General features: G+C 45.5%; 1 protein-coding gene across 1 annotated transcript; it reads left to right on the top strand.

Moving 5' to 3' along the window:
* Positions 1–442: 442 nt before the first annotated feature.
* Positions 443–18,431, top strand: OPN3 (opsin 3). Its single transcript, XM_081187578.1, has 4 exons — positions 443–989; positions 13,736–14,055; positions 15,429–15,680; positions 17,757–18,431. The coding sequence occupies exons 1-4, from the start codon at positions 611–613 to the stop codon at positions 18,018–18,020; spliced, it is 1,215 nt and encodes a 404-aa protein (XP_081043704.1). The 5' UTR covers positions 443–610; the 3' UTR covers positions 18,021–18,431.
* Positions 18,432–20,472: the final 2,041 nt, after the last annotated feature.

The following is a 20,472-nucleotide window of genomic DNA, read 5'->3' as shown; positions in this document are numbered from 1 at the left end:
AATAGCTTTAGATACCTATTAGGTCCATAAATTACAATATAGCATATATTCAACACACAAAACAGTGGCAATTTGTTGTTGACAAAAGACAGCTGGACCTATAAAGGGCCCCATTACCTTCAGTAGCTTAGGGCCTCATCAAACCTAAACCCGGTCCTAAACACCCCCCTTCCCTAACTCGAATTAAATTCGCTCAGGATCGGAGTTAAACTCCGACGGACTGCCGCTCGCGAGGGCAGCCCCCTGGAGTTCTCCCCGCTGACTTTCTCGCTGCCCGCGCGCTCTCCCGCGCTTTGCATTCTCCCCGGGGTAGCAGCACGAGACGACTCCACGCGCCGCGCCGGCCTTTCAGAGCAAGGCGCCTCACGACGCCCCATGCCAGCTTCTCTTCAGGCGGGCGGGCGGGCCGGAGGCGGGCCCAGGCCCATGGCTCCTCCCTTCCCCGCCCTTGTGGCGCCAAGAGCGGCCGCGGCGGGAGCGCTTCTTCTGCTGGCTCTCGGACGGACTCGGGCGCCAGAGCCGGGCGCTGCTGCGGAGGCTGCGCAGCGGCGGCGACGGTGGTGATTGTGGCGACATGTGAGCGGAGTTTTTTGCGCGCCAACGCCGAGCGATGTACTCCGGGAATAGCAGCAGCAGCCGCAGCAGCCTGCAGCCGACGCCGGGGGAGCAGGACTCGGAGCAGCAGCCGGTGCAGCCGCCGGACCCGGCGGCGGGGCCGCCGTTCAGCGCCAGCACCTACGAGCTGCTGGCGCTGCTGCTGGCCACCATCGGCATCCTGGGCTTGTGCAACAACCTGCTGGTGCTGGTGCTGTACGCCAAGTTCAAGCGGCTCCGCACGCCCACCCACCTCTTCCTGGTCAACATCAGCCTCAGCGACCTGCTCGTGTCGCTCTTCGGCGTCTGCTTCACCTTCCTCTCCTGCCTGCGGAACCGCTGGGTGTGGGACGCCGCCGGCTGCGTGTGGGACGGCTTCAGCAACAGCCTCTTCGGTAAGGGGAGCCGCGGAGGGCGAGGGCGCCTCTGTCCATGTGCAGAGAGACGGGGTCCAGGCGGGGAGACGGGTGAAAGAGGAGCTCGCTGTATGCTCTGTGTGTGTGGTTCCAAGTTTCTGATGTTCCCCAAGGATGCAGATCAACACTTCTGTCTTTTCAGTAAATGAATACTTAGGAGGAAAGAGAAGGGTGCCGTCCCCCTGGCAGCCCATTTCTCCCACTTGCGCCTCCCGGAATAAGGGACTGCCCTTCCTCCAACCAGCTGGCCTCTCTCCTGTAATCCCTTCAGGTCAAGTCCTGTATGGCCTCCTTTTCTTCCCTCCCTTTCCTCGGATTATAATCACCGGACCCATAATGTGGTTTGAGAGTGAGTGCAATCCCCCTCACGTTCTGTCAAAATTAGATGATGCCTCTGAACGCGTGCAGAGTTCTCACAGTTCAGTGCTAGGAAATGGAGCTTCTAAGGAATCGGTAACCTGAACGTTATTCTGGCAATATAGGTGTCTTTTGGCTTGAGCTAGAAACTGCCATAAATGCTGTACATCGCCCCCCACCCTACCCCGTTTTATTTTCCACTTCATGTTTGTGTTCCCTATCTGATTCACTATGCATGCTCATTCCTGGTCCTGCAGGTGGTATCACTTTCATTTCACGCCCAAACTTCTGATATGCAGATTTTCTCCTTTCTCCTCTAGCTTCTTTGGGGTGTCTTCCCATCTCATTAGGAAGGGTGGGGGGTAGTTGTAGATCCATGAAGCAAGAATTGTGTAGACCCAGGACATCTCTTTGCAGAACACTAGCTGAGCGATGGTACCTGATCACTTTGGTCTGCAGTGCTGCATGCATGGTTTTGCTTCTTATTTGTACAAGTGGTACTGAGGGTTGTATGCCAGTTGCCTAGATCTGCAGAGCCTTCAGGCTTATGTCTTTGTAGAAATGTCCTTACATTCCACTTAATGGGACTGAAAATTATCCCGCACTTCATTTTGCCGTGGAAGGTAATCAGTTTTGTAGGTACGTTAGTAACAAGAAAGGGATGCTGCTTGCAAATACAACATTAGGCAAGCCTGGCAGTTTTGAAGTGCTTAGCCTTGTTTATTAAATAAAATAAAAACAAACGTGCTAAATTAGACCACTCTTTAGGGTACCAGAATATATCCTGATGCAAACTGAAAATTACCATATGCGAATTTGCATAGGATTTTTTTTTCTGGGGAAAAATCCAGCTCAATTTTTTCCTTCTAGAAAACCCATATCCCTTCATTCCACACAGTTCAGTGGCTGCTTCCCAGTGGCGTAGCGTGGGGGGTGCAGGGGGGGCCGGCCGCACCGGGCGCAACATCTGGGGGTTAGGGTTAGGGGGCGCAAATCCACGGGTTAGGGGGCGCAAATCCACGGGTTAGGGGGTGCAAATTACTTGCCTTGCCCCGGGTGCTGACAACCCACGCTACGCCACTGCTGCTTCCTGTGCCCTTTCTAGACCTCCTGTGTACACAATCCCAGGTGTGGGGAACCTTTGACCCTCCAGATTTTGTTGAACTAACACTCTCATCAACCCCAGCAAGAGTGGCTGATAGCTATGGATGATAGGAATTGTAGCTTAGCATCCTTTGGAGGGGCAAAGGCTCCCAACACTTGCCATTCCCTGTGCCCCATAGATCTAACCTCTCTCTCTGACCATCATTCCATTTTACAAACATCCCCATTTTAGCATTACCCTACGAACACCCATCCTTTCACCATATCTTTATTTTGCCAGGAACACACACCATACCTGTATGTGATCTAGGGCAAAAGTCCCCCAAGGAGTAACTCTCACCACATTTATGATGCCACCGACTTGCATCTGCCTCAATCTGGTCCCCACCTTCCCCACTTAAGTCTTGTGTCTTCATTTGCCCACAGGCACCCATAGTTCCTCTATCAATGAGCTTCCATATCATGCACACTGTTTGTAAGTGACCTCTGCAGCTCCTGCTTGACAGCTGAACTTTTGCTTTCCCTTTAAATCCCTACAAAAGCTCATCTTCTCTATGAGCCTTTCGACTTAATTCCTGATTGCCATTCCTAACTGTAGCTGATACCAAAACTTCCTCTCTACCCTTGTATGGCCAGTTATCTGTATTAGGGTGAAAGTTCCTTGCAAGCAGGTGATTGCCTTGTTGTTACCTATTCAACTCTGGAAGGCCCTTGTGTACACTGATGGTGCTGTAGATATCCTACTAATAACAGACTCAAGCTTTGAGGGTAGATCCTCAAGATCAGGCTTGGGGGAACATCAATATTTCCACAGGTTTTAGATGCTTAAACTTGAGGGGGGGAGCTCTTAAGGGGAAGGGAACCCCAAAACAGCCTAATGCTGACTGAGCATCCTCAGTGGCCATGGAATGCTGATTGACAGAATAAAACGGAAAACCAGGTGGATGGAGCAGGAGTGAGCAGGATGGCTGGCTGGAACCAGAATAGGATCTACTCCACATTGCCTCATTTTGTTTTTGGTCCCACTTGTAAATAATTGCAGGGCAAAACCACCTGCATCATTCTCCATTTCTTTTCTAATCTGCTACTTCCTTGGCAATTTCATCTTCATTTTTCTCGTCTTTTCCTCAGACCCATCAGATACGTTCCCACCTCCTTTCATTCATATTTCCTTGCGTTTCTACAGCACCCAGGATGATTCACAACATCAGCGTTCAATCTATTGAGTACGTTTTTCCTCATCTTCAGTTGATTCCCCACCCCCACCCCGAAATGAATCACAGGCTGCAGCTGTTGTGATTCAGGTGTCTCTATGAACCAAAATCACACAATTTTGTTTATATGTTTTCCTTCCCGAAGTGGAAAATGGGTGAAACTGCTGAAGAACAAATCAAACAATGCTAGTGGAAATTTGCTTCCCCTTCTCTGAAGCCATTTGCAGAGACATGTAGTTATTAAACTTCATTTAAACTGGTGTCTTCGGTAGAATGGAGTATGCTTTTTAATTCATTAAAACACACACACACTCCCAGGTAAGATAGCTATCCCCAGATTTTTTACATTCACTTGACATGCCAGGAGTCTGTAGCTATTTTTGTAGAAAAGCTAAAGGTACGTGCACAAGGAAGCCATTTGTGATGACACATGTACCACATCGCTGGAAAGCAGTCACAGCCTCCTCCTAACTCCTGTGTGTTTCTATGCCTGGCGAATTCCTTTTGAAGGAATTTAGGAGCCAAAGCATTTCCATGAAAAGCAGGGCTGGTGTCACAGAGTGGCCCTCCTGGCCTCAGTGTGTGGGTCCCAGACAACACCCCTAACCAGCTCTGCTTTGCACAATCTCTGAGTGTTTTGGCCTGGCTGAAATGTGTCCTGATGGTGCTTCCAGCTTTCCTGGATGGAAGATAGAGAGAGTTGTGTGTGTAGAATCTAGCTTACTGCACAGAGCTAAAATTAACACTTGATGGTTTGCCCACGGTTGCCTCTGACTTTGGCTGCTGCTGGTAGCAGTGGAGCAAGCCAATCAGGTGTCTGGGGCGGCACGCGTGCCCAGCTGCCCGCAGGGGCGGAGCCAGCCAGGGCAGGACGCTCTGCGGGGCCTCCTCCCACTCAGCTGCCCTGCAGCTGGGGGGTGGGTAGGCAGCGGGCGGACCATTTGGGCAGTGGGGAGCCTATGTGCACCCAAGCCACAACATCTTTCCCAGGCTCGGGTGTGATGCAGGCCCCGCGGTGGGTGCCGCCTGGCATTTTGTCACCTCAGTGGTGACACCCGGGACAGACTGCCCCCACTGCACGCCGCTTCCTCCGCCCCTGGCTGCTGGTGTGCAGCCCCCCAAAGATTGTCCCAGAAAGAAATGTGGCCCTTGGCCTGAAAATGGTTTCCCATTCCTGATGAAAAGCCTTATTTTTTAAAAAAGAATGCCAGCAACATGATGGCTGCATGCACATAATATTGGAGGTTTCCGTACCCATGGAATGGATTCCTATGAGGGCTGTTCGCACACAGGTGGGCATCACTTGGTTTCTCTACAGTCAGTTATTCTTGGGAATTCAGAAGCTCCACATGATGCATTTGTTGTTTGTGTGTATAGGGAGTGGGGAACCTGTGGCTCTCCAGATATTGGTGAATGCTAGTTCCCATAAGCCCTGCCGGCATGCTCAGTGGTCAGGGTCCCATTGAAACGAATGTGATTTGCACAGACCATCTTCAAGCTCATGTGCAAATAGGTTCTATGGGCCTGCTAATATAGGGACTTAAAGGTGAAGTCCCTGATTCTCACTAAAGGTTATCTGCCCGGGGAAGGCAGCTCAGCTAAGCCTTGCTCCTTCACTCATTCATAATCTATATTCCCAATCCATGTGTCAGCTGGTGCTCATTTTGGCAAATGCATTTATGGATGCTGTCTTGGAGTGCTGTTGCTTTTACTGCCTTAATTGGAGTTGTCAGCTTTTAAAAAATGCGGAATGGTACCTAACACTTTATCCTCAAAAGGACTCAATCTCTTCTTGTACCATACAGAAAAGCACAAATTGTTCTAACGTGCTATTTTCTGCATTGTGGCAAGAAGCCGTCATCTCCAAGCCACAACTCCCTTTAGAATGTATCTCAACTGCTTTTTGACAGTCATATATCGGAAAGGATTTCTTCTTAGAAATCTCATTTTAGATAGAAATCTGACTTCTGATTGTTGATTGGTTGGGGTGCAACATTGGCATCTGCCGGAAGTTCAGTTGCCCACTTAAAAGAGGCGCACCCCTTATAGTCCAGGAACATATCATACAGACTGGTGCAAGTTAAGGCTGCTGTTGTAAACACAGTTGCAAAGGGGGTAAACCCAATGGAATGCAGTGGGAGTTGCTTCCAGGTGAGCAGGTGAAGATTTGTGCTACTTGCCTTTGGAAAATAAGAAAATAAACTCTCTGACTACAGTAATGATAATGTACAGGGACACTGTGGCAGTGCTTTTATAATGAATGCAATTCATATAAACAACAGTTGCAGTGACCCAAGTTTATTCACCTTTCCTTGGTTCCTGGCACATGACTGGACATTTAAATAATGTTGATTCTGCTCTCGAATATTTGCCATCCGTCTGATGTCTTTGAGATTAACTTCAGTAAATAGAAGTGGGGAAACACAGCCACTTTACTCTTTCAGGATATGCTGCAGGGTGTATGGATACCATATTGAATCATTTTTTTAATGAATCATTTTATATGTAATCAGCCATATTGTAAGATGCAACTTGACGGCCAGTGGAGGGAGACAAAACTTTCATCTTCGCATTGAAAACAATTCAAGGACACTTTTCACTATTATTTTTTCTTTTGAACTTAACTGACATGGGGAACAGCTTCTGTTTGTTTAAGGAAATGTTAATAATTTGAGTAAAAGAGGACTGCAAGGATCCTAACCATCATCCCCACCCAATCTCTTGTGCTAAGGTGGTATCTTCCATGCTGCACTTCTCCCATCCATTAAGTTCCTCATCTCAACTGTTACTCAATTTCTGCAATTCTAAAATCAGTGATCAGCTGCCCCGTGTCAAATGTGCCTTTCTGGCTCAGGGGTCCATTTAGAAAAGGATCCAGGAAGCATAAGCCAGTAAATTAGGTACTGTTAAATAACCAAGTTCTTTCGTAAGGATATAAAGGCCAGTTTTACGAAGTTGTATTTAGAAAGTAGGTCAGTATGTACACACAGGCACAGTGATGCGTAAAATTAACTTTCCCATAGAATTTTTCACTTAGTTGGTTTTTGCAGTCGAAGAGTGGTAGAGCAGCATCTTTACATTGTAGAACGGAAATAGAAAGGTGGACATAGCTGTTCGCTAAATCCAAAATTGAGTCTCCTGCTTTAATGCATTTTTTCCTACTGCCATACAGCTAGAAAATCACTTCTGTTGTGTCACTCTATTCAGGCCTGACTCTGCAGGAGCAGTCAGCTGAGGTGCTGAGGGAGCTAAAAGGTGGTAGGGGGTTGCACAGGCGTGCATCCGACACGGCTTTTGGCCCATGGGCTGCATGGCGCACCTTGCTCTTTTCCCCATTTGGACCCAACTATTCCTTCAGCTTCTGCTAATGATGCTCGACCTGTCATATGCAGAATCGTACTGTTGGCATTGGCGGGCAGTGACCCTCCAAAGTTGTAGACAGGGGCCTTTTTCAGCCGTACCTGGAGATGCCAGGGATTAAACCCGGAACCTTTTGCAAGCGAAGGAGATGCTCTGCCGCTTTCTGGAATTTGGAGGTGGGTGTGGCAAAGTGCATGCAACGCTACTGAGAGAATGAGGAATTAATAACCGCAAAAGGGGCTATCTTCCTTTCCAAGGTAGCAGGGGAAAGAAAGATCCCTAGGTGCTGTTTGCATTGCTTGATAAGGAGGTCTGCATCTCAGTTGTGTTCTGTTTTAAAATAAGCTGTTAAGTTCCTTTAGTAAGTAATCACATCTGTTCTTACTGGAAGCCTGAGGGTACTTCCAATTCTACCGCAGGCTTTTCTTTTTCGAAGGCTGCATTTCCAGCTTCCTGGGGTGACTTGGGCTGCACTCACACAGCAGCTTATTCCATTTCCCAACATTTCCCTCCATGCTACGTTCTGCATTATATTTGAGCTTTCATGTGACATAAAATCCACTCGTAGAAATATAGCACAAGTTTAGTGCTCATTGCCCTCTTACTTGCTTCCAGAAAAAAAGCTTGTAAATAGCACTGAAATACGTGCTAAACTTGCCCTATATTCCACTGTATCTCTGGAAATGACTTTTTTGTCATGTGAAAGCTCAAATATAATGCAGAAATTAACAGTTTGGGAAACTGGAATAAACTGCTATGTGGATGTAGCCTTGAATTGGCATTTATTTTTGCACATTAGACTGCATTTTCCCATTCAGCTTCCAGCCAGCAGATTTAAGGCAGCTTACATGTTTGAGCATATCAGGATGCAGATTACAGTGTGTGGCATATCATTGCTTTGCCATGTATCTGGATTGTGACTGATTTCAAAAAATCTGGGCAGTGGGATTGTTAGTAAAAATCTTTCCCTCGGAATCAGTGCTTACTATTAGTTCCATATAACGGTGAGCCAAGAAAAGGTTGTTGCCTCATTGCCTTACTTCCATGTTCCTTAATATTTGAAGTGAAAACAACTATTTCAAGTATGACGCATGTTGTTCTTCTCTTCAGTGACATTTGTAACCATTGCATGGTTCCTACTTTGTTTTCTTCTTTTGCCAGCTTTTGTTGTTAATGGATGAGACACTGCTTTATTATTATCATCTGAAGAGTGCTTGGAACCAGCATGGTGTATTAATTAGAGGGTTGGACTAGGACTGTGTGGATGCAGGTTCTGGTCCTCAATCAGCCGTGAAGCTTGCTGGGTGCCCATGGGCCAGTCTCCTCATTTGGATGCAATGCGAAACATTACGCCAGTCCTCCTCCAGCATGGTTACAAGGATGAGTTCAAAAGCTTTTGTTTTCATTTTAGGTTAACCGCAGATTGTGACAGCCTGCATACTAGGAGAAACCTGTTCATCTTAACTCTGGCTTGCTGGAACAAATCCAACTTCAGATCCTAGTTTATGAAGCCAACTTGTTTTAAGATCAACCACAGTTTAGAGTGCAAATGACATACTAAACCACAGTTAATCTAAAACATGCTAAACGATGCTGGAGGAGGAGAGGGCAGAGCTTGTGAGCCCACTGGATGATAAGACAGTTACATCTTCAAGGTAGAATCAAAAGGACTTATTCTCTGTTTTGGCAGTGGAGGAAAACATGCCAGAAAGCCCTTTGCCCCCTGCCTATGAGCAAGCACCTTTGAGCAGTAGGAGCTATCTGCAGGAAACAGTTCTCCAGCAATGGTTTCTGCAGTCAAGTCACTGTGCACTGTAAATAGCTGCCTGGTTACTCTTAAGGACAAGGTGTATTGCAGTTAAAAACTGTTCAGTCTAACGATTTTTGCTTGCAGGAATCAAGTGAAAAGATAACCTATGGAACTAGGCCTGTTTGTCCACTGTATGTAGGGCAGTATTGCAGCCATATGCAGAAATGGATTTCTGTGTGTCCTTTACCCAGGTACTTTGCAGAGGCCTAAGCCATAGCATTGATATGGGGGGGGGGGGAGTAAAGGGATTTCAGAAAAGCCAGGGAAGTCCAGAAGCCAAAGGTAGTGCTCAGTTGTTGACGTACGGAATTTAATTGGGCATGGCTTTCATTGAAGCCTGTAGAGCACTGCTTGTGTTGGAAGACTGGGCTATATTTAGCTCTGGCATCTCTAAGCCTTGGGAAGCTTTGGAGCATTAAGAGAGGTGCTGGCAGCAAGCCTTGTGCAGCCTTCAATCTTTAAACTAAATGAGCACTGCTCCACCAAGAAGAGGACACTGAGCTCCCCCAAACAAGTGCCAGCTTCTTTTTCTTGGTCATGATACATATCTAGTTATTCAAACCTTAAGCTAGAGCTCCACATTTACTAATAATAATTTCAGGCATTTCATAGAATGATAGAGTTGGAAGGGACCCCGAGGAACATCTAGTTCAACTCCCTGCAATGCAGGAATATGCAGCTGTCCCTTATGAGGATCAAACTTGTGACCTTGGCATTGTCAGCAGCACCACATGCTAACCGACTGAGCTGTCCATGGGAGAAAAGCGGTGGGTGAGAGATGATGATTCTTAGCCTTTCCCCCATCATCGGCTCTGGATCCATTCCAGTCCGGCTTCCACGCTGGTCATGGGACCGAGACGGCTCTGGTTGCCCTAACAGATGATCTTCGTACACAGCTGGATCGAGGTGGGTCGGGGCTGCTGATTCTTCTAGATCTGTCAGCAGCTTTCGACATGGCCGATCACGAACCTCTGGACCACCGCCTTGCCGACGTGGGGATCCAGGGCACAGTCCTTCAATGGCTGCGCTCGTTTCTCTCTGGTCAGGGACAGAGGGTGGCGCTTGGGGGGGAATTGTCATCACGCCACTCCTTGGTGTGTGGAGTACCTCAGGGTGCGATACTCTCCCCAATGCTTTTCAACATCTTTATGCGCCCCCTCGCCCAACTTGTCCAGAGTTTTGGGCTGGGTTGCCATCAGTATGCTGATGACAACCAACTCTATCTGTTGATGGATGGCCATCCTGACTCGGCCCCAGACACACTGACCAGATGTTTGGAAGCTGTGGCTGGATGGTTACGTGGGAGCCGGTTGAAGCTAAATCCTTCGAAGACAGAGGTCCTGTGGCTGGGACGGGACGATATGGGATTGGGGGGGGCAACTCCCATCTCTTGCGGGGGCGCAATTAGTGCCAGCACCGTCCGTTAAGAGTTTGGGTGTAATCTTCGACACCTCCCTTTCCATGGAGGCACAGATTGCAGCTACAACAAAGGCGGCATTTTTCCATCTCTGCCAAGCTAAGCAGTTGGCTCCTTACCTCTCTCGCCCTGACCTAGCCACTGTGATCCACGCGACGGTCACCTCCAGACTGGATTATTGTAACTCGCTCTACGTGGGACTGCCCTTGAGACTGACCCAGAAACTCCAGCGGGTGCAGAATGCTGCAGGGAGACTCCTTACGGGGTCTTCGCTGCGAGATCACATTCACTCAGTGCTATACCAGCTGCACTGGCTCCCGGTGGAGTACAGGATCAGGTTTAAGGTGCTGGTTTTAACCTTTAAAGCCCTATACGGCCTAGGACCCTTGTACCTACGGGACCGCCTCTCCCGGTATGCCCCACAGAGAAACTTACGGTCTTCAAATAAAAACATCTTGAAGGTCCCAGGCCACAGAGAAGTTAGGCTGGCCTCAACTAGAGCCAGGGGTTTTTCGGCCGTGGCTCCGATCTGGTGGAACACACTGTCACAAGAGACCAGGGCCCTGCGGGACTTGACATCTTTCCGCAGGGCCTGCAAGACAGAGCTGTTCCACCAGGCCTTTGGCCAGGGCACAGCCTGACTCCCTCCCTCGGCAATCTTCGCGGAGCTCTGGCCCAATGGTTTCCAGTGGCTTGAATTAATTAATTTTATAATGAATGATTTTAGAGTGTTGTTTGTCCTGTACTTTTGTACTGTTTTATTGTTGTTAGCTGCCCTGAGCCCGGCTTCGGCTGGGGAGGGCGGGATATAAATAAAATTTATTGTTGTTGTTGTTGTTATTATCTTCTGGTTCTCTCAGGCAACCCCACTGTTTCCCCACTCCTAATCTTGGAATGAGTGTTCTTTGTGACAGTTGTAGGTGGAATAGGGAGAAATGTCCAGAGGGTGGGGTAGGGGAGGAGAATTGGTGCATGGCGGAATGATTATTCACATCCCGCCTTATTTGAAAGCACTGAAACCAGAGAGGACAGAGATGGCAACACACAGAGGCAGAGCTGGATGCTTTTTAGGCAACAGCAGGCAGAGTGTGTGGAGCACCCATGACTTCTCAATGCTGTTGCTTACTGAGAGCTTACTCAACATGGTGTTGGCACAGCAGCGGAGCCAGTTTGACGCTGCCTCTCGCTTCCTCTCGGTAGGAAGCCAGGTGAACCTGTCTCCAGATTTTGGGCTGGGGAGTTATAAAAACTTGAGCACAATCCATAAAGCTACACCTGGACTGCCCTCAATTTTATCCTAACCTTGCCCTCCACCCAATCTTTTAAGAAAAGTTGTAAGTAGCTAAGGGGGCCAGCACTAAAGGCATGGGGGCTTGGAGAGGCAAAGGAAGTACAAGGGTACTGTTTTGAGACTTGGACTCCCCCTCCCTCCCTTTCTTGCTTCTGTGAGGTGTTTTGCCCTAGCAGCCACAGAGCTGAAATTTGTGGTGGGTGCTAGCATCTGGCTATCTATGACAGAATTTTTGTAAGAGTTCTGGGAAGATGCCATCTTGTCCTTCCAGTTTGCCCTAACAATCTAGCCCTGCACCAAACGGCACCCAGCTAATATTCATTTTTGGTGCCCCTCCACCCCCAAAGTTGTTCAGCTTTTCAATTTTGTATCACAGTTGTCGTCTGTTCCGTGACTTTGGTGCTCCATTTTGTGTGCGTGATGTATCTTTGTCATACAAGATGATGAACCTGCATGGCGGTATCTAAAGTTCTGTGTTTATTCATACCATATGAGCTGTTTGTGCTGCTTCTTTCAGCTGGCGAGTGGATGGTTGAGTTGATAGACCATGACAGATGCTTCCAAGCATGGGGCTACAGGCAGTCACCTGCCCCTGAAAGCCGACCCTGTGCACTCACCCATGCACAGGGCTAGTTCAGCAAATACGAATGAACTGAGAAAAGATGACTCATCTTGACTTCAGCATGTGAAAAGTGGCTGTTTGCATTTGCCTTTACTTAAATTTGAATGCCTGCTTCGTCAAGTGTGCCTTAATCGACTCATGAGCTCCCTACTGGGGCAAGGGGGCGGGGGGAATGTGCATCTTTCCTCATCTAGCAGATGATGCACATGCTTTGAAAACAGAACTTTGGGTTATTTTTTCACATGTTAACATGTTACTGATAGCAAGCAGGCTGCACTGGTTCATGTAGCTGCTTCATGTAAAGTTGGGAAACGGCCCAGACCCGGGGTGCACAACCTTTTCAGCCATGACATTTGATGCTGGCTTGTGTGCATGAGTGCACACACACACACACACACACACACACACACACTCCCACTGCGCATGCAGGGATGCCACCATCACTTGCCTCCTCTCAACTCCCCAGGTGGGAGTTGCTAGCAGTTGTGCTTGCCAGGAAAACATGGGGTGGAGCAAGCTAGACAGAGAAGCAGTGGGTGGGGGGACAACTGTGGTCTGAACAATGTTTGCTGTCTAGAACGATCTTTCTATTGACTGGAAGTGCTGTGTTCAAAGAAGGCATCAATAACAGGCACTCTGGTGGTTTTGTTCCATCTGGATCTTATTGCGAGTCCATCAGACTGTCGTGGGACACCTGCTGAATTCATGCTTCCCACTTGACTTCCCTTTTACCGTCTGCTGAATAAGCCTTTTCAAAGTGTGTGTGTGTGTGTGTGTGTGTGTAGCAGTAGTGGGTGTCATCACGACAGAGCTTGTCTGAGACTGCTCGTAATCTAATGCCTTTTCTGAATTTGATTATAAGGGGTAATGGTTCTAACATAAGGTTACTGGGATTTTTGTTTAGTTTTTTTTTTTTTTTGAGCTAACAGGTTATAAGTGATCGGTATTCTTTGACTACTAATAGACCTGTCACCAGCAATAGTTTTCAATGTTTGATGCTTTGCTGTGTTTTTATTATTTTGCAAGTCACCCAGAGTGGCTGGGGCAACCCATTCAGATGGGTTGGGTATAAGTAATAAATTACTACTATTATTATTATTAACATAAATTATTTGCTTATTCAGTCAATTGGATGTTTTATTTTGGCCATATAGAACTAGGTATACAGAGCAATGAAACAAGCGCCACAAATCACAAGGCTGCATGCAGAACCAGAAAACGTATATTTATTGGCTAGGAAATTCTTATGGAACACTCTCCCTAAGGAAGCTCTCCTGGTAATCTATTCTGTACTAAGTGAAGATGTATTTGTTTTTCCAGGTATTTGGATGTGCGCTATTAGTTTGCCTTATAATAGTGATATTTGGTTTTTGTTCCTATGGGGGGGTATTTATTTTTTAAAGTGGTTTTTTGTGGGGGGAGGGGTGAATGATTTTAGCTTAATTGTGTTTTTCTACAAAGTACCGGTACTTTGTTATTACAAAATGCATCTCTGTATTGGGGATAATTTAATAATCTAAACTAAACTTTTTATTTATGTCTCCCTGCAGGAATTGTTTCCATTATTACTCTCACTGTCCTGGCCTACGAACGCTACCTTAGAGTAGTCCATGCAAGAGTGATTGATTTTGCATGGTCTTGGAGGGCAATCACATATATCTGGCTGTATTCCTTAGCTTGGACAGGAGCACCTCTCCTAGGCTGGAATCACTACACTCTAGAAATTCATGGATTAGGTTGTTCAGTGGACTGGAGGTCAAAAGAGCCCAGCGATTCTTCCTATGTCCTCTTCTTCTTTCTTGGCTGTCTTGTCACACCAGTTGGGATCATGGCTTACTGCTATGGACATATTCTTTATGCAATACGAATGGTGAGTTAATTCAAGCAGTAGCTTTTCACTAGAATTCATTAGAAATGGCCAAATGCAGAGTGATCAAAATGTGATTTATGTGGATAATAATAATAATAATAATAATAATAATAATAATAATAATAATAATAATAATAATAATGTATTATTTATACCCCGCCCATCTGGCTGGCTTTCCCCAGTCACACTGGGCAGCTCTGAACAGAGTTTTAAAAACTCTGTAAAACATCAAACATTAAAAACTTGCCTAAACACGGCTGCCTTCAGTTGTCTGCCTGGTTCCCTGTAACCTCACTTCTCACAGTAAGGGAACTGCCAGAAGGCCTTCGGTGCTGGACCTCAGTGTCTGGGCAGAATGATGGGGGTGGAGACGCTCCTTCAAGTGTACTGGGCAGACGCCGTTTAGGGCTTTAAAGGTCAGCACCAACATTTTGAATTGTGCTCGGAAACGTACTGGGAGCCAATGTAGGTCTTTCAGGACCGGTTTTATGTGGTCTTGGCAGCCACTCCCAGTCACCAGTCTAGCTGCCACATTCTGGATTAGTTGTAGTTTTTGGGTCACCTTCAAAGGTAGCCCCACGTAGAGCGCATTACAGTAGTCAAAGCGAGAGATAACTAGAGCATGCACCACTCTGGCAAGAGAGTCTGTGGGCAGGTAGGGTCTAAAGATATTTACAAAGGAATACATAAAATCAAAATTGATGGAACTTATTTCCAAGTAATCATGCTTAGTATTGAATTGTTAAACCACTGAAATAGATTGTTCAAGATTTAACAATACAATATTATTACATACTTGTTTTAATAATGCAGAAAGTCACACTAGGTAATTTTACATGTATACAATCACATGTATATGTGTGATTGTAAATAAAATCAATAAATCTATAAAAATTGCTAGTATTAGTAATTACAGGGACTCTATAGGGATTGACATAAAATTGCTGTAGCTCAGTACATAGTGAGTTTCTGCTGTTAATGTTTTTGTTGGTGTAATTGGACAATAACAGATAACAAAATAAAAGGCTCTGTGGCACCTTATAGACATAACAATTATTATGGCATACGTTTTCATGGACAGGAGTTAACTTAATCAGTAGTCTTCAAAATTATTCCAGAGATCTGTTAGTCACAAGACTCTGATTTTGCTGCAGTAGATTAACACAGCTATTTCTCCAGAAGTCAGGGCATCATCAGAAATCTTATTTAAATGAAGCTAGTGAGAAGGATGATGCCTTGATAATTTTTGAAACGTGGTTAGCTGTCAAATAATAAGACCACTTACAACAACATTCTTCTCTCTGAAGGATTTGGAACTGAATGCTCTTTAAAATATGTGCTGTTTGATTGTTTTTCATTATTTTTCTTTGCAGCTTCGTTGTGTTGAAGATTTGCACACTGTCCAAGTGATCAAGATTTTGAGATATGAAAAGAAAGTAGCTAAAATGTGTTTTTTAATGATGACCACCTTTCTTATCTGTTGGATGCCTTATGCAGTGGTCTCCCTTTTAGTAGCCTATGGGTATGGCCACCTTATAACTCCAACAGTGGCTATTATCCCATCTTTATTTGCCAAGTCAAGCACTGCCTACAATCCAGTTATCTATATCTTCATGAGCAGAAAGGTAAGCAGTTGAAAAGCAGAGTTACGGTATTTACTGAGGCCGAAAGGATCACACCTAATGCATTACGCAATAGAGGTGGTCTTCCTCCTGACATAAGCACAACATGCCAGAAATTACACATAGTATTATCTTGCATCTATGGGAAAATAGGCAAGAAAGGCACAGAAGGCAAGACTGACAGAATTTCTTTGGGGAGAAAAGGAACAATGAAACTTGACCAGGATAAAGCTTCCTAGTAATTTAACAAGGGCGCTGTTCCTTTTACCACTAGCACCATACATAGGCTCAAAGCATGTCTGGTGGATGTCCTAGTTGCCGTCCTTGCATCCAGGGCACTGATTCATGAGGATGAAGAGGATGTGCTAGGGAACACTTGGAATTGTAAGTCTACCGTGAGCATACAAGGGAGCCACCCTAGTTATTTGGGTTTCCACCAATTTCGACTCAGGAACATGAAATGAAGCTGAATCATTGGAAGGTTCAGAATGGTAGACAAAAGTGCTTCTTCGCATAGCACATAGTTAAACTGCAGGATACATTCCAACAGCAGATAGTGATGTCCATGGATAACTTTAAAAGAGGATTAGAAAACTTAATGGAGGCTAAGGCTATCAGTGGGTACTAGCCACAATGGCTATGTTCCGCCCCAACTGTTGGAGGCCATATTCCTCCTTGGATACCAGTTGCTGGAAACTGCAGGAGGGCCAAACTGCCTTGCAAAGCCCACTCTGTGTGAAGTGTGTTACAGTAGTAAAGTCTGGAGGTGACAAGGGCATGGACAACCGAGGCAAGATCTGACTTCTTTAGGAAGCGTTGCAGGTGGTTCAAGCTAGTAAAAGGCACTCCTGGCTACCTGCCGCACCCAAACTTCCATTCAGTCCTGTTGTGAAAACAGCAGCATCCCCAAACTTTATCCAGTTCTGTGAAGGACAAGATGAGCACCTCTGCACAGGCTTGCAGGTTCTCGCACCACTACTTCTGCTTTGTCTGGATTAACCTTCAGGTTGTTGTTCTTGTCTAATCCAAAATAGCCTCCTACTACCCGTTTAGAAGTCCACAGGCTGTCAGTGGGAAAGAGGTAAAGCTGAATCCCATCTGCATGCTGATGAACCTTCAGCCCAAACTTCTGGATGACTTCTAGCAAGTTCATATAGCATAAGGGACAGGGTGGAACATGTGAAACAGCTGAATGGGATGGAGGCACCCCGTAGACAACTGACAGTGTGGCAGAACCAGTGACAGACGTTTTCTGGAATATTATGCTATGTGTAGATTAGGATAACTTGTGTTGAGGAATTTTCATTACAAAGTTTTCGGCTGCCCTGGGGAGCAGTCTAATTTAGCATGTTTATTATACTTAAATTTAATAAACAAAGTTTAAAAAACTTTGAAATTGCCAGGCTTGCTCCATGACACTTGCCTAATATTGTATTTGCAATTGGCATTCATTCATTGCTGCAAAAAAGTGTACAAAGTTGAAAACTTTCTGTGGAAAACTAGACCACCAGAAAATCTTTCGCCCTACACCACTGGGTGGAACAAAAGTCTCTCAATATGACTGTTAGGGTGCCTCTGATCCTTAATGGATTGTCAGTCCCTATCACTTTGCCTCCTAAGCTCAGCCCATGGAGTACATGAGTATACCATGGCAATTCAGAATTAGATATATAGTAGTGACTTTATATAGTAGTGGGCTTTATAAAAGCTACTAAAATATGAGCATGCTAATTCATCCATGGGGATTAAAGAGCGGAGTTTTCCTTTGACAAAATGAGGCAATCATTTTGGCTGTTATCTGTTCTGTTCTGCGCCTGGATCTTGCATTAGCTGCTACTGAAGTCTAAATAGGTTAACAGAAGCAGCTGAAATTCATTATGACTGATGAAGTGCTGTAGATTCCCCCCCGCCCGCTGCCGGATGGTATTATATATGCTAGATATGATCTAATCCATCCTAAGTCAAAGAGAGGCCAGTTTGCATTAGTGCTTTTGCACCCATTGAAAAGAAGGGTATAGGTAGTGTGAAAGTGTCGCTTTCTGAATGACGGGTTTTCACTGTAATTTGCTCCCCTTGCAGTTTCGGCGATGCCTCATGCAGCTCTTCTGTGTCCGCCTCCTGAGGTTCCAGAGGCGCTTGAAAGAAAAGCCAGCAGTAGGGAACGAGAAACCGATAAGGCCCATTGTTGTGTCCCAGAAGGCAGGCGACAGGCCAAAGAAGAAAGTGACTTTCAGCTCTTCCTCAATCATTTTTATTATCACCAGCGACGACACACAGCAGATAGACCACAGCACGAAATACGCGGGCACAAAAATAAATGTAATCCAAGTGAAGCCACTATAGGGGCTCCTGGGATTTGAGTGGACTTCTGCTAACCAAACTGTTAGACTATCTTTGTGGCACAATTAGGAAGAGCAAGCACCGTCTTTCAGAAGCAAGATGTGGAAGTAATTCAGACTGCAATCCTTCGCTTGTGTACCTGAGAATAAGTCCCATTGAAATCATTGGGGACTACTTCCGAGAAGAAAAGTGTAAGATTGCCCTGCCGCCAGCCTCAAGCTCTCTGTAACATGTTAATTGTTGTGGCAGTACTGAAACAATGACACATGGCGGATGGGCGGGTTTTTATTTTATTTTACTTAGAATATTTATTTTTCCATATCATGTCTTGATCACCTACCTACCTATCCCTTGCTGCACTGTACACGAACCAGGGAAATAAAGGAGCTTTTAAAGTAGGCCATAGTTCCTTCAGCAAGGCCTCGCTGATTTATTTCTTTTTAAGCAATGTCTGGTGCTGTATTTTAATATGGTGTGATGTCACAAGCCGGTTTGAGCCCACTTGGCAGCCTCAAGCACTTGTCTTGAATTCAGTGTAGGGGTACATATAGACAGTGGCGTTTTTTGGGGGGGGGGTTGTAGGCCAAGCTTCTGCCTCAGGTCTGAACAGGTGGCAGCTCAAAAGCAAAATAAATTGGCTCCTAAAGGAAATTGTATCTTAGTGGTGTGGCATTCCCTGCCCCCCCCTTAAAAATTGAACTGATTATCTTTCCGAGAGCTGAGATAGTTAGCAACTGGCACCTCCCTTACAGCCGCCCATAAGAAGTGCTTGCGCTGAATATATTTAAGCAGAGAGTGGTAGCGCTTCAGGCAACTGCAAATTCCAAAAGGTGCGTGAACATTTGTTACAAGACATGGATGATGCTGTAGTGGATCTTCTCTGAGGCGGGCGCAGAAGTTCAAAACGAATGAATGATTCAAAAGGGCAAACAGTCAAAAGGGCCTAAGGGCCAAACTATATGTGAAGCTGGATTCATGACTGAAATGCTGTGTTTTTATTTTATTACTAACAGTTGGGAGGGGGGATTAACCCTTCTCCCACTGCATTCCCAACAAAAATCATAGTGACTCCACTTTGAGGAGAGGTTGCAGTACTTGTGGTTTCTTAATTTAGAGAAAAGGTGAGTCAGAGATTACATAGCAGACACATAAAAAATTATGCATGGTGTGGAGAAAAAGGACAGCATAAGGTTTTTCTCCCTCATAACCCTAGGATTCATGGACATCCAATGAAGTGCTTGAAATACTGTATACTTACATTACTAGTTTGTATAACTACATACTGAATACAATTAAATAAGGCTAAATATTTAAAATAGGAAATAATAATCAAAAATATATACATTAAAGGAATGCTACTATAAATGTAGTACCCCTTTGCAATAGTCTCTAACACTTGTCATTCTAATGCAGAGAAGTGAGTGGATGGAGGACTTGGTAGTATTGCAAAGCCTTTACTGTGGTGTTTATATATATATATAGTTGGAAGCTGCCCAGAGTGGTTGGGAAAACCCTATCAGATGGGCAACATATAAAATTATTATTATTATTTTATTTTATTTTATTTGGCTTCTAGAAACATTGCATCCTCTCTGCAGGATTCCTATGAGTGAAGTTGAGGCCATACACTGTTGGGTGGAAGGCAAGTTTGCTGTCACCGTAATAGTGCCCCCAATCACATTGTTTTCCTAACAGGACTGTCTGGCAGTCAGTTACATAGGACAAAGTAAAGGGTGCGCTGGGATGGGAGCAAAGCCTGCTTCCTGTCTCTGGTCACCTCAGTGACTGGGGTCCCAGACACCCTTCTATGTCTTTATCTCTCTGCTGGGTTCTAGCTCTTGGAAAACGGAATCTTGGTAAATGAAAATGTATCTTGTCCTTTACTAACTTTGATGTTCAGGTTGTGCACATCATTGCTTAGGTAGGCAAACAGCCTACACAACCACAAATACAAGGTCAAAGCAGGCTTGGGAGAACCTCAATGACTGTAGATTTATTTGTTTGTTTATTATATTTATTTATATCCTGCCTTTTTCCTTTACACTAACTCAAGGTGACCTGCAGATGATGATGATGATGATGATGATATAGCAGAGGGAAATTAATCTGAGCCTACTCCCATGCCAAAGTGACAATTATGGCAACTGCACCATACCAGCTCCCTGACATATGTGTGAATTTATAGGGAAAGAGAATCCAAATTAACTGGATGAAACTAGAATGATGGGAACACAAAGGATCCAGAGTGCTGTTGCTCAAACCACATAAACAAATAGTGCACTGCCTATGTGGGTTAGTTCCTGTGGCTTTGTGGGGAGAAAGTTGATGTATACCACCATCTGCTGGACACCATAAGGTAATTAACCCACAGTCTCCTTGTCCTGTGTGGAATATACAGAAACAAGTGAAACCTGCAACGAAATGCTGCAGTGTGTTCTCCTGTTCCAGATATTCC

Source organism: Podarcis bocagei (assembly GCF_964188305.1).
Source record: "Podarcis bocagei genome assembly, chromosome: 3".
Lineage (NCBI taxonomy): Eukaryota > Metazoa > Chordata > Lepidosauria > Squamata > Lacertidae > Podarcis > Podarcis bocagei.
The sequence above is the reverse complement of the archived record's forward strand: the minus strand, read 5'-3'. Positions and strand labels throughout refer to the sequence as shown.